The sequence below is a fragment of the Kwoniella dejecticola genome, chromosome 5 (assembly GCF_000512565.2).
Source record: "Kwoniella dejecticola CBS 10117 chromosome 5, complete sequence".
Taxonomy (NCBI): domain Eukaryota; kingdom Fungi; phylum Basidiomycota; class Tremellomycetes; order Tremellales; family Cryptococcaceae; genus Kwoniella; species Kwoniella dejecticola.
Window position 1 is genome coordinate 167,915 of NC_089305.1, and position 13,342 is coordinate 181,256.

At 47.4% G+C, this 13,342-nt stretch overlaps 6 protein-coding genes across 6 annotated transcripts; 4 read left to right on the top strand and 2 right to left on the bottom strand.

Moving 5' to 3' along the window:
- Positions 1-17: 17 nt before the first annotated feature.
- Positions 18-2,191, bottom strand: I303_104172 (uncharacterized protein; the record flags this gene model as incomplete). Its single annotated transcript, XM_018408145.1, has 5 exons — positions 18-277; positions 486-1,067; positions 1,140-1,343; positions 1,484-1,775; positions 1,934-2,191. 5 exons carry the CDS (start codon positions 2,189-2,191, stop codon positions 18-20), a joined length of 1,596 nt encoding a protein of 531 aa, XP_018263356.1.
- Positions 2,192-3,329: 1,138 nt separating this feature from the next.
- On the bottom strand, positions 3,330-7,054 carry I303_104173 (uncharacterized protein; the record flags this gene model as incomplete). Its single annotated transcript, XM_018408144.1, has 12 exons — positions 3,330-3,512; positions 3,613-3,781; positions 3,884-4,361; positions 4,438-4,557; positions 4,620-5,006; positions 5,065-5,155; positions 5,216-5,250; positions 5,301-5,424; positions 5,502-5,854; positions 5,926-6,010; positions 6,075-6,748; positions 6,829-7,054. 12 exons carry the CDS (start codon positions 7,052-7,054, stop codon positions 3,330-3,332), a joined length of 2,925 nt encoding a protein of 974 aa, XP_018263355.1.
- Positions 7,055-7,419: 365 nt separating this feature from the next.
- Positions 7,420-8,045, top strand: I303_104174 (mitochondrial import inner membrane translocase subunit TIM9; the record flags this gene model as incomplete). Its single annotated transcript, XM_018408143.2, has 4 exons — positions 7,420-7,485; positions 7,629-7,724; positions 7,852-7,933; positions 8,026-8,045. 4 exons carry the CDS (start codon positions 7,420-7,422, stop codon positions 8,043-8,045), a joined length of 264 nt encoding a protein of 87 aa, XP_018263354.2.
- Positions 8,046-8,793: 748 nt separating this feature from the next.
- Positions 8,794-9,872, top strand: I303_104175 (uncharacterized protein; the record flags this gene model as incomplete). Its single annotated transcript, XM_018408142.1, has 4 exons — positions 8,794-8,950; positions 9,038-9,105; positions 9,247-9,431; positions 9,587-9,872. 4 exons carry the CDS (start codon positions 8,794-8,796, stop codon positions 9,870-9,872), a joined length of 696 nt encoding a protein of 231 aa, XP_018263353.1.
- Positions 9,873-11,361: 1,489 nt separating this feature from the next.
- Positions 11,362-12,390, top strand: I303_104176 (uncharacterized protein; the record flags this gene model as incomplete). Its single annotated transcript, XM_018408141.1, has 6 exons — positions 11,362-11,471; positions 11,601-11,703; positions 11,828-11,900; positions 11,981-12,051; positions 12,126-12,214; positions 12,270-12,390. 6 exons carry the CDS (start codon positions 11,362-11,364, stop codon positions 12,388-12,390), a joined length of 567 nt encoding a protein of 188 aa, XP_018263352.1.
- Positions 12,391-12,413: 23 nt separating this feature from the next.
- Positions 12,414-13,278, top strand: I303_104177 (uncharacterized protein; the record flags this gene model as incomplete). The annotated part of the gene is made up of 5 exons (XM_018408140.1): positions 12,414-12,550; positions 12,609-12,644; positions 12,726-12,900; positions 12,977-13,054; positions 13,126-13,278. The coding sequence occupies 5 exons, from the start codon at positions 12,414-12,416 to the stop codon at positions 13,276-13,278; spliced, it is 579 nt and encodes a 192-aa protein (XP_018263351.1).
- Between the last annotated feature and the right edge of the window lie 64 nt (positions 13,279-13,342).

Sequence of the window (13,342 nt, forward strand, 5' to 3'; positions counted from 1 at the left end):
AGATGCACTGGGCTAGGCTATAAGAAGTATCTGAAAAGAGGGTTCTTCGGTCCATCTTTCAACGCTTCAGTCGGAACATCCTTCGAAGTCCACTTAACACCTTGCGCCTTGTTCCTCTTCCTATTTTCGTAAGCCATGTACAGCCTGAAAGTGGTCGCTACCAAGATACCCGTCCCGTTGATTCCTGCGACGATGGCCAAAGGGATCTTGTAGCCCGGAGACCATTTGTCCAGGAATATATTGGCTGATACGAATCCTCCGGAATTGGCGAAAGTGGCTGCGAGACGAGTAAGCTGGGTCAGCCTGGGTATTTCCGATGCCTCAGTAGGCTTGATGAGACAGAAGAGAACGATGGATGGAAGTGAAATGCACTGAAATAGCTGAGACTGAGACTGAAACTGAGGGCGAATCGACTGGGACTGGGACTGAGATTGAGATTGAAATTGAAATTGAAATACACTGAAAGTGGATCCGACCAAACTCACAGAGGAAAGCAACCTTGAACGCCCGTCCATCTTCATTCGCATCATTACTCTGATGCCACGAGTGGAAAATCACCGAAGGCGTCTGCGCTCCTCCCGTGATCAAGAACACCGCGAAATATCCTACCGCATGATTACTGATTGGCGTCGCAGCCAGAATCACACACCCGATAAACACCAGCGTGTACGCCGAGACCAAGTGGAATCCTCTTTCTCTGAAGTAATCGGACGAAGTGGCTGTGGCCAGCATCATGATGGTCCCAAAGATAAAAGGGGCGACGGTGTACAGATTGGTCTTTACTACCGAGTATCCGAAGCGACCGACAATTTGCGTCAAGAAAGATCCAGCGACTGAAGCGGCCGTAGAGTATAGAGTGGCAATAGTAGCGAAGACGTAAAGGCGCCAATCTTTCAAAGGTGCAAAGAATGTTTTTCGGTCGAAAGGCTTATCAGTGGATCCAGAGGAGTCCTTTAGGATACGGAGTCGGGCGACTTCTTTTTGACGCTCGGATAAGAATGATGCTTGGGGAATGGACCAGGGGAGCATTATACCGGCAAGAATGGCGAAAGCGACGGTGAAAGCTCCTAAAACACCCCAATCTCCTCAGCACCACTGAACCTCATAACACAACACGAAGGAAAGCATATGCAGCTCACCCTCGATCAAGAAGAGAATCTGCCAGCCATGCAGCTTGGAGTCCATCTGGAATACGCCGTACGCGATCAGACCAGAGAAAGCCCCCGAGAGAGCGTTACACGAGTAGAAGACACCAATTCGCTTGGCCAGCTCTCCTCGCGTGTACCACCCAGTGAGGTAATAGATCAAGGTAGGGGCGAAACCAGCTTCGAAGACACCGAGGACTGACGTGTGTTATCAAGGATAGGATCAGCATTTCGTGGACTACAGTATTGCGCTGCGAGGGGGAGATTGTGAGGAACGAGCAGAAGGGGCATCACTCCCAAGGGACGAAGCATGGAAGGAATATTGAAGACCGACTTACGGAATCGAGTAACCAAAGTCCCAGCAAAATTCTTTACAGCAGCACCAATCATGACCATCAATCCCCAGGCAGTCATGTATCCCGGGATCGTCCATCTTGGTCCGATCTTCCTCGAGAGGATGACCATGGGAATGACGAATGTCACCCAAGGGATATTATTGATGGAGATCATGATTCCGTATCCTTCGTTAGGGAAGTTGAGGTCTTTAGTCATACCGTCCGATTTGGCATTGGACAGGTTGTTCCTATCGAGGGAGTTGAATAGGTACCCTGCCCAAATGTAAGGGAGGATCTAGATTGTCACATCAACGTAGAATCATCAGCGATATGCCCTACATAAAATGACTATGCGCCTCATCCGAATGTGAGTTAGAAGTCGCGGATCCTGCTCCGATGGAGGTACCTCCTTAATCTCATCGGATATGGTAAGATAACTATCAGGCAACTCACGTGCAAGTCAAGTTTTCGAACGAGAGATCGCTCTTCTTCCTTGGTATAAGCGTACGAGGAGAAATCGACGTCCTCGACTTTCGTAATATTGCTCTGATCATGATGAGCCCCAGTGTTTTGGCCTGACTGGTAGTTATATTCGAGGTCGTTTGCCTGGGTCTGGGGCGAGTTGGATCCAGTTTGAACGTGGAGATCTTTATCCTCGCCGTCAGAGTAGGAGCCACTGCGATGTTGGCCTTGATGATGGACGTGACTCATCGTTGTGATGGCGCCTATCGAATATCGAAAACGGCTGTAAGGGGGAACGAGCGGTTATTATGTACGGTACGGTACGGTACGATGCAAACTCGCGGAGTATTGTTCGAGCCGATGGGGATTAGTAGCTTTCCACCTCACCAGATCCTCATCAGCCTTTATATATACATCTCGGAACCTCGACTCGATACTCGATCAATTAATGCGAATCGCAAAAAGGTTAATTGAAATTAAAACCAAAACCAAAAAAACAACAGCGTAAAAGTTTGAAAACCGAGATTCCACCAAATCCAAAACAACTATGATTTACCCGAAGGATGATCATCAATCACATCATCAGTAACTCAAGTACCAGTCGTCTTCTTTATCGGGTTACCGATGCCTTCGTTGAAGTACGAGTAAGGATAACCTACCAAAAATATAGGTCTGACCCGAAAACATATACCCACAAACTGGAGTGATAAAACCGTTATCTCATATCACGCCATTCCACCACTAACAAACGTTATTTTTTCGGTCTGGTCCGCCACCAAAGTCCTCAAATCTCGTCTTGTTGCGCCATCCTCACCGCCAGATGATCTGATTTGATTTGCATAATCAAACAAACCATAGCATAGCGTGCTTAGTTGACGCTTCATACCTCGTCCTCCGTCCCTCGGCCGCTGCACGTTCCTCCAGCGATGCCAAGGAGGAGCGTTATTGGTATTGCCGATGAACTTGTCGTTCCTAAGGCATAATTACCGCGTCAATAAAGTATATTACATTGCATACGGCAATTACCATTCCCTTGGATCGGATGATCTTCTAAGACGTCAGATCGACGGCACAATCCGAAGCTCAGCACGACAGATGACGGCTTGAATCTCACGCTTACTCGCTCACTGTACGGATGGATTGCGGAGAAACCCAAATACTGGATTTATTCTTGGTCAAGGTCAGAGTCTAGATTAGGTACCGTAAACTATACTGTGATTGGGTGGTCACTTGGTACTTAGAAGATCGTGAAAATCGTCTGTTGGGTCCTAAATTGCTGCAAGGTACAATGTAGATGCATGACCACCTCAGAATACGACTAACCATCCCTCACTAGCACCTCAGCAACTCCCTAATGGATTACAACGCAGACTTGTCGAGTACACCCCTATACAACCCCAATAGTCTTCAAAAATCTACCCACCTGCGCCCCTCGGCCTTTAACAGGAGCCTGCTTGACACCAAACAGCCTGACAGTCGTGTCTCTCCACGCCCCGTCGGTCGTGAGGCCAGCTACGTAGATGTCGCCCCATAGGAGCGATGTGAGCCATACACATGAGGCAGAGGACCACTGAAACAAGCATTCACCATTCGACAAAATCAGCGATCTGCATTTACTGTATCGCTCCCAGCAGCTAGCCCAGGTGGACGCGGAAGGAAGAGGGGCTCACCTGGAATCGCCTAGGCACAATGGGCGGAGCAGGAGGTAATACCTCTGACAGAGATACACCTTTCAGTATGTTGAAGACCTTGGACGAGGGCGCTCCGGTCAATTGTTGGTTCTCCTGTATCTTCGGCAAGAGTTCTGAAATAGCCACGAGCACAGGATCGAGGGGGAGTCTGTGTACATGTGAAAGCATTCATATACGTCAGTCGGTGTCGGACGTCCACACGTCTGTAACGCTGAGTCAGATGTCGAATGGTGGAGCCCCGGCGACTCACCCTTTCTGCCAGCTCGATACCCATTCCTGAGTAGGTATATACCCATTCGGCCCCACTCCAGCTTGAGCAACCCTCATCAACTCATCATCCGGTATCGAGACATCCATCGTTCCATCAATACTACCGGTGATCGATTCCGTATCCGTAGCTCGCAATTTTCCTCTTTGCTTCTCGCTCAGACCACCATTCGAGCCCTGAATAGGCGGAGGAGGAGAAGCCAAATTGGCTGGAGGCGATTGAGCCAAAGGGTCGGAAACGACCTCTACACCAGGTGTAGTGAGTGGTTGTGCAGAAGTAGCATTTGCCTCTGCATTTTCTTGAATCGTAGGTGATAGAGCTCTTCTTTGGGAAGCAGGAGATGATATTTCGTTATCCTCGGTTTCTGGGTCACGTCCTAACAAAGCGGCTTTCTCAGCTAACATGTCGAGCTCCGAGGGGGTACGTTGCAAGCCGAGTTTCGCAGCGTTTCTTTCGGCGGCTTCAATATTTTCAATCAGTCAATCAGTCGAGCGATCTTACATAGCAGAAGAAAGTTCGTACAATAAAATGCTCACCTGCGGCTCGTAATGCCTTCCTCCGTTGTATGTCCCTCAAACCCGACATCAAGGTAAATGTAGCTAGAGTCTGAAAGTCTTGGTGTGAGCGCAAGATGGCATAGACTAAATGTGGGTTCTCTGCGAAACGTATCGTTTCAGCTAATATTGCACACGATAATTCGGGTTTTGTCTGGGCTCACCGTTCAGTTGATGATATAAGATCGAGTTGAATGTTTCTAACAGATAGTACACAAGCCTGGGGTGACCCTCATCTGCCAGCAAGAAGTTCGGTGCCGAGAAAGACTTGAATAACTGTAACAGTCGTGTCGAAGCCTGGACTCCGATATTTGTCAAGTATGGGGCGATGTTTGAGATGCTTATGGTCAAAGCTGGGAAAAGAGGATTCAGACCCGGAGTAGTAGCGATAGAGTAGATGGAGACAATCATGAAATCCGCCGCTGTTCCTGCTACTGCCCATTTCGAAGGTATAGCCATCCGTATCGTCTGGTTTAACGATACTGCGAATGCCTTGTCTGCTGAAAGGGTCTGAAGGAGGTAGGACAGTAGACGGAGCAGGCCGTGATGAGCTGCGAAGGAGTACCGTGAGCTATCATGCACCAAAGACACGAAATGTGAGTAGCTCACCTGGATCGTCTTTCAGGTTTAGACAAGTCACGAGGATGTAGCAGACCACATCGAGCGCTTTCCCCGAGTCGAGCAGGTATTGTCGGAAACGCTTGGAGCACAACTATCGTTAGCAGGGTCATTCTTGAAAACTCGCGACAAAATAGCTCACCTTATTCAAATCGACCAGTCGCCAGAGCAGTATGTCTGGTGAAACGAATTCAGCAGAATTCCAATGCTAAAACGGTCCAACTCACAGGTTTCCAGTATATACGGTATAGGTCGCTTACTCCCAGGTAGGTACCCGTTCGTCACAGCGTTGTGCTCTTGTAATATACCAATAATCCCTTCGAGCAGGAAGGAGAAATCCTCTTTGCGATGCTGCGCAGGCTGTCAGCTCTGTCCCAGATAATCCTGTGTCATTTGAGCTGACTGAGCTTGCTGGAAGATCAACCTACTAATTTACTGATGAAATACCTGAAGGCGTTTTCCTCCTTGCCTTCACCCATGATATCCCTTTCACCCTCCACCCGATGATCAAGCGCGACCAGCAGGACCATCAGAGAAGCTCTGACCAACGTTCGTCGCTCTTCTGCAGCTTTAGATATCAAGTGGTTGTACGGTATTTGACCGCTTATACCGAAAGAAGTTTTTAACGGTGTGAGGGAGGTATTGATGAATGAGCATAATAAAGATAAAACCAAGCGGCGCTCAAGCGAATGAGTCAGGATCTGGAGAGGGAGATTAGGATTCGTCGATAAGGCGTGCGGAGGTGTGTATATTGTCGTTGATAGCATGATGAGTAAGAAGCCTGGTGGAAAGCGAATAATCAGTTAATGCTCGTAGTCAAAGGTCAGATTAATGACATTGAGAGCGGCTTACGCAGAACTTCCGTTTTATTCCTGTCTAGTTCAGCTGTACTGCCCACGTTGACCGTGCTTCCCACGCCCTTCTCCCATATCACGTACTACTGCCGACGTCAGCCGTTGTAATCTTTTAGTGGTATCGGATACCCAGACAGCTGAACTCACGTTGATCTTCTCCGTCACATTCGCACCCCGTACATTATCAGGTACCGTGAATCCAGCGCAGAAAAGGAGATCGATTGTACAGCTGAACAACCTTTCTATCAGACATGGCATGTAATCCGTCGCGTCTTCGTCTTCCTTCTCCTTGTTCTGCTGATCTTGGGATTCAGTGGTGGACAGTGGATCATTGCTGACCCCTTCTTCTTTCGCTGTTTTTGGCGCAGGCGCCGGGTTTCCAACAGTCGCTTTGAATGCCCTAACACCCTCATCCTCCCCTTCGTCGTCATCTTCATGTTCAGAATCCGAATCTTCAATTTTGAACTGGTCATTCTCATCTTCTTGTTTCGATGGTTCCTCCGCGGAAGTCGCGGTGGGTTTTGTGACTGGCTCGACAATCGATCTGGACCATAACCATTTCTTCGCGAAGCTCTCCTCGAGCTCCTGCGGACTAATGATCCCATGATCAAATTTCTCCTTCAAGTCCGCCTCGCTCTCATATATGACTACCAGTATCCTGCCCAACACTCTAAGGCAATTGAGAGCTTCCTTTGATAGATCCTGCTGCGACGAAGAGGAATGAGGGAAGTCAGGCGAAGGCAGAAGTGTGAACAGGTGGTGAGATAATGTCAATATCAGATTGGCGAGGTTTTGAGGCTGGTTAGTCAATGCTTGACGGACTATTGGGTTCGGTAAATCACGTATCTCTTCTCAGCTACCTTTTTTTGTGATGTAATGCTGATTTGCAGAGTAGACTCACCATCTTGTACGGATATCAGCGAGTACACGTCCGCAGAAGAGCTAAACAAGCTATAGTACTGTGCCCAGTAAGTCGCATCGGTAGTCGATATGATCTCGTCGCTGTACAGACGTTTTATACCGCCAGGCGATGATTTGAATTTTAGCTGCGCATCTTCCTGTGTTGACAAGAACGGTAGACCTATTGCTTGAGGAAGCGATTTGAAGGTAGGCAGATTCTTGAACATGTCGCCGAGGTTGATTGCAGAGAATTGGCCTCCTTCTCTTTCAGTCGACCGGGCAGAATCATGGGCTTTTGGGTCTCCAATTTGGAGAAGCAGATGAAGCAGATTTAGGTATCAGAATAGAAGAAAGGGATGAATGTTGTCGCCAAGAAGACAAACGACGTGTATCACCATACAAAACGACGACGGCGATCGCCGCAGATATTTCTATTTTTCCACCGGACAACCGAATATGAGCTTTTCGCTGCTGCTGATCCTTGCAAGTCAACCATTCTATAGAGTTCTGATCAATTCGCTATTGATACCTATACAGTCAGATCTACCCACAGCACACTCAACTTCGCAAAAGACAAGAACGGCAGGACAAGATGGACTTCTCTCAATTCAACGGAACGGAACAGGCTCATATGACCAAGGTCATCGAGAAGAAGCAGGTGAGTATCGACATCGCCCATATCCTGCTTGAAGCGTTATCGCTCAATGTCGAGCACCGCTCTCTCGTCGACACCCGAGCTTTCATGACTAGATTGAACATTCTCTTGATCTGAGGATGCTGACTGCTGTTCCGTCGTCGCAGATGCAAGACTTCATGCGATTGTATTCTGGTTTAGTCGAAAGGTGTTTTAACGCTTGTGCTCAAGATTTCACCTCGAAGGCATTAACGACCAACGAGGTGAGTTATGCTTCTTCGAGAGGAGGGAATATTGTTTCTATGCCCTCAACCTCTCAGTCCGATGTGAACGTCCTATCAATGTTTTGCTGGGAAATAATCGGACTGACCACTTGATCCTTTTCTGTAGTCGACATGCGTCCAAAACTGTACCGATAAATTCCTGAAACACTCCGAGCGTGTGGGAGCTAGATTCGCAGAACATAATGCCGGTGAGTATCATCATTAACAGCGTCCTCATCCCCATTTACTCCCTGGGTCTCATCGGTGAGTGTGACTGATATATATATCTCTGTGTTAACAGAACAAATGCAAGGCAAGTAAAGTAGTCAGGTGGAATCGATCGTATCATATAACATGTATCACTGCTCCATTGCTCAATCCAGTCCAAAGACCTCATACTGGCACTTCGATGTCAAGCAATGCGATCTGAACGAGATCCGCACCGCAGAGCGCATGTCGTGATGCTATCACAATCACTCATCATTGCTAAGACAACATCCTTTTTGAAAAGCTCCTTCTGCTTCTCGATCTTGGCTCCGGGCTCCGAAAGATCCTGGCGGGCATACAAGTGAAGTCATACTGTCTAAGGCATAGTGCCGATTTCTGATGCTCATAAATCAGAAGGCGTCTCGGGGGGACATATAATCATCGCTCATGCTCGTGAGGGCCGGGATCAGTGGAGCAGATCTTACAGCTCTTTGAGAACAGTGCGCATGAAGCCCTGCTTCAGCTTTCTTGACAGTTCAATGACCAAGAGCGTGGGCGTTCAAAGACCCTTCAGTCCTCTTCTGCAGCGTCTACGAATCTACGAATTCATGTCAGATATCTATGTTCACCTTTCAAGACACCATAAAATGGAATATTGCACCCACGTGCTGTTTACGTAAAATGCTGTCCCCGATCGATTTCTTCAAATGTTCCAGTTGCGATCTTACCAGTCGCCCATGCCCCATCAGTAACATCTTCTATAAGGATTAGATATCATCTTCGAATAGTATCATCAGCTACACCAACAGTAATCTACTGCTAAGAACAGGAGCTCCATTTCTGACCGAATCGAATCTGCAAGATGTCTTCAAGACCCGCTCAATCGTCTACACCCCCCGGCACCCTTGCCGCTGAATCCTCTTCGTCCAGCTCGAGTTGGTTCAGCGGAAATATCTTACCTGTCAACCCGTTCGATCTGCCAGAGACCAAAGATCTAGTCAGGCAGAAGATCGCATCAGGTATGTCTATATCTCTCACTTTTCCGTCGATCCCTCTAGAGGCACAGGCGAAAGCTAACATGGTATTCACTGTTTTGTCATCGATAGGCGAGATCACGCAGCGGGATGTAGATATCATGGATCAAGGATATAAGTGGATGGCTTATACACCGCCTGTGAGTTTTCATTTCGCTTTTTATTTAAGCTTGATTCATGGTGCAATCTCATTATCAGCAGAGATACCTGGTCATCCCCTAATATCAGTCAATCAATTCAAGCTTGACTAACGATCTTCTTCTTGCTCTCCTGGTAATTAGGCAGGAGCAATATCATTCTCAGCGTTGATCTGGCAACTCATGAAGAAGCAATACCCCCGACCGCACATCGCGACTCGTCTATTCTGGGCAGGATTATCAGGTTTCGCTGGTGGTCTACTCGGCTTCGGAGCTGCTGGAGTCGCAGCTGCTATGGAAGTGAACGACAAGATCCAGGATGGTGATCGGTATGTCCTTCTCGTCCAACTCATCCGACTGGCTATTCAATTCAGAACAAAGGCGGGATTCCCTCCGATCTCCCGTTTCTCGATCCAGTACTCATTTTCGCCCTGATTACGAATGTCCCCTTCACTGACACGATTTGACTTATGGGGCAATACAGTAAAGTAGCAATCTTTAACTCGATAACAGAACACGCCCGCCAGATCCAAGAAGCCAAATTGAATCCTGTACTTGAGCCTGCGCCTATCCAAGTTCCGGCATCTACGAAAGCCATGAAACAAGCTAGGTCGTCTAGCAACTTGCCCCGAGATTTCGAGTTTCCTCCTCAGCGAGAAGCGGCTGAGTCCCTGGAAACTTCGAGGGGAAGTATAAGGCTAGCAGAGGAGGGTAAATCGGTCTGGGGTAAAGTCAAAGGTTGGATCCCGGGATTCGGTAGTAAGGATTAAGTTCAGTAAGTCATACTAGCTAGCTTGGGGGGGCGGTGGTTGCATCACGGTGTATGAAACGGTCGTTAGGATACGTGTGTGCTATGCAGATCCAGTCTTCCTCTTGCTCTCTCGCATTCACGTCGCAATCTTACCGCGACGAGATGCGAATCAGAAAGCAGATGCCCGGGTAGCACCGGAACGCAGACTAATTCTTCTCACGACAACTGACGACTTTTTAACATGAACTGAGTTTTACTTGGAAAAGTGTATCTCCAAAATCAGCATGATGGTCGTTGTGTATCGAGCCTCAAAGGGCACTAATCGGTGTTGGCTTTCTGGCTGATGGTGATCGCCGTACCGAAGCGATCAGCGGCAACCATTCAATCATTCATCAGCCTTGATGGTTGCAATGAGCCACACAGTCACCATCAACCGTCAATCGATCAGCTAACGAAGCCTACATTAGTCGGCTACTATCCGATCAAGGTGGTTCGTGCGTTTCCCCAGATCCCGCCGGGAATCGGAAACAGAAATGGAGCAGAAACGAGACTGGAATAGCAAGTGAAGTCAAATTGTCAAATTGTCGAGTCGTTAAGTAGTCCGAATGTTTTGATGATATTTCGGGTTACGAAGAAAAGATGTTGGACTAAGAATACGCCTCGAACTACGCATTCCGTTCAAAGGTGTTCCTTTCAAAGCTACTTGCGAGCGTGTAAGATTGTTTCAGGCATTCCGATCTCCGAGCTAAGCTATGTCAAGTAAAGTAATCATCAAAGAGTGGGTAGATAGGTAGATCGAATTCGATACGTCAACAGCCAAAACAAAAAAAAAAGGTTCCGTGTCAGTGCGATTCGACAAGTTACTTCAGGGATATGAATATTGGACTTCACCAGCTAATCAACTAATTGACTCTCTATTCCTTTTCAACTCATCCGAAAGCTCTAACCGAAATAATCACAGTGACCAGTTTGACCAAATGACCAAATGACCTCAATCTGCTTGACGACCGTCATAGATACTGACACCGTGCATTGACAACCTACTAATTTAGATCGTCATCGATAGGTATCACACTTACGTTAGGTCTGTTTGATGAGTTGCTGAAATGCTTCACACGATCGAGATAGCTTACTTAGCTCATCGCACAGGTCTCTTGGAAGTCGGTCTACTACTGTCTGTACTGTACTTACCGAGCTCAACGGCAAGGATAGCAACGATACCACATGATTGGGGATCAAGTTGCTCAAGCTGAGCAGAAGTTGAGAAGAGTTAAGACAGAACACAATATATAAAGATGAACTTGAAACTTTTCAAGCAAGCTCATCTCCCCCTTATATTCTAACTTAATCCTTTTCCAGGTCCACACTGTGCAGTATCATCTACACCCAGCGTCAACGCCAAACCTAAACTTTCTTTCACAAATCGCTCGATCGTCCATTACCTTACCCAACCACACAACCTTGTCACATATTCTACGATTCACCAGACACAGTAACGGCAGGAAAAGATGGCCGAAGTACCTGATATTGCGTTGATGCCTCCCGAACAAGTCGAGCAGCTTGCTCAGATGGCTTTAGGGGGTGATCTGGGTTTTAACCTGGGTCCTTGGTTACTTGGGTAAGATCGCCTTTCCCTCAGCTCCGTAGCTTCCCAAATTACCTCTTGCATGTCTGGGCATCGAGCAGCTGACATGGAGCTTCCCCGAATTGCCTTGCCTTACTTTGCCTCGCCTTGTTGATACCGCAGAGTCATCTTCGATGCGATCGCCTTCGGGATTATGATTCAGCAATACCAGACTTGGTGGACTTATTCGAAAGATTCGGAAAGACGCCTCATGTCTTGGCTTACTGTGAGTCGATCGTGACTTGTCTAAAATTTCGCGTGACACCCACCCTTCTTCGGTGAAACATGGATGAATGGACGTGTAGTAGAATGATCCTGGCTGATTCGACTGTGGTTTATGTGGTCTGTAGCATTACATCAATCTCAATCAGATAGGTTGGACGGCATATATAATCTTTTTCGGGATGCACTACTTCGTTTACAGTAAGTCTCTCGCGTACCATATGGGGTGAATTTCAAGGAAAATGTAGACAGCTGAATGCTTCGCCTCTCATGGTCGATAGATTTCGGTCGATTCAGTGTTTTCCTCGATGTCAAACTAGCTATGATTTTCCCTACATGGGGATGGACAGTCGTAAGTTGAAGACTTGCAGTGTAACATCAAACCCGTAAATCACAGTGGCTGATGAAAGACTCCTCACAATGTAGTCCGGTCCCATCAAGTTCTTCTACATCGAGCGAACTTGGAAGTTAAACGGTAAAAACATTTTCTTGGGTATATTACTCTGTTGTCTCAAGTGAGTGTCCTTCTGCTGCGGATGGGAGCTCATTGATGCTGATGGCATTATGAAGTGTTGCGGAATGCGGAATGTGCATCTACTTGACTTGGAAATTCAGTACTCTCAGTTCAGGTCTTGAAGCTGCCGCGTGTATTCTTTCTTTCGCATTTGAGCCAAGCAACGAATCCAACTGACAATTCTCCATGCGTTGTAGAAAATGACAACGATCACTCAAGTCTGGCAAGGTCTTTCCCTCGCATCAGATACGCTCATCACCTCGAGTCTAGCATACGGTTTATGGAAGTCCAAGACTGGGTGGTCAGCTACCGATGATCTGATCAAGAAGTTGATGCTGTAAGTCGGGGTCCTTTGATCTGATACTGTATTGTATGGCTAATCATGGAGTTGGCAGTATCACCATCGAGACTCAACTTGGCCCGACTATCCTGTGAGCGATGTTCATCCTCTTCTACCTTTGATACGTAAGGTCTGCTGCTGAAATTTGCCTCCATGGTACGGTGTGATTCAGCATGTTGGCATTCACTATCCAGTTCGCCATCGCACCCCCAGCTGCCTTATCGCAATTTTTCGATCTGCTCATTCCTAAAGCTTACGCTTTGGGTTTCTTCGCCACCTTGAACTCGCGATACCAGCTGCGACGAGCTGCTCAAGGTAGTTCTGGAGCTCAGAATCAAGCTCATGTCGTCAGTCATCCCTTCTTCCTTTCTTGCCTTCATCCCAAATCTGGGAAAGGAGGTGCTAATTGGAATACGGACGCAGAAATCCAATACATTCGCCATGGGAAGTGAGCGATTACATCAAGCTACCGTCCAAGTCGACGTTGATACTTACACCGAGGTACGTGATACATTTAAAATAACTCTGACGTCGTAGCCCTCGATGATGGCTGATTGGGTATGGGTTGATAGTCGTACCAACTTCCCACTATGCAATCGCGAAGCGTCAACAGAGATAACGCCAGGGACTTCAAAGAATTCGCTGAAGATTCAGAATCGGTAGAAAACTTAGATTATACAGCCAATCTGTCAAAGAGGGATTTGCATAAACCCAGCATGGTATGATCCGATGAAGGATGAAGGGGGACTGTCACTCCGCATACGCTGTCTCGCAAGATGAAAGTGCATA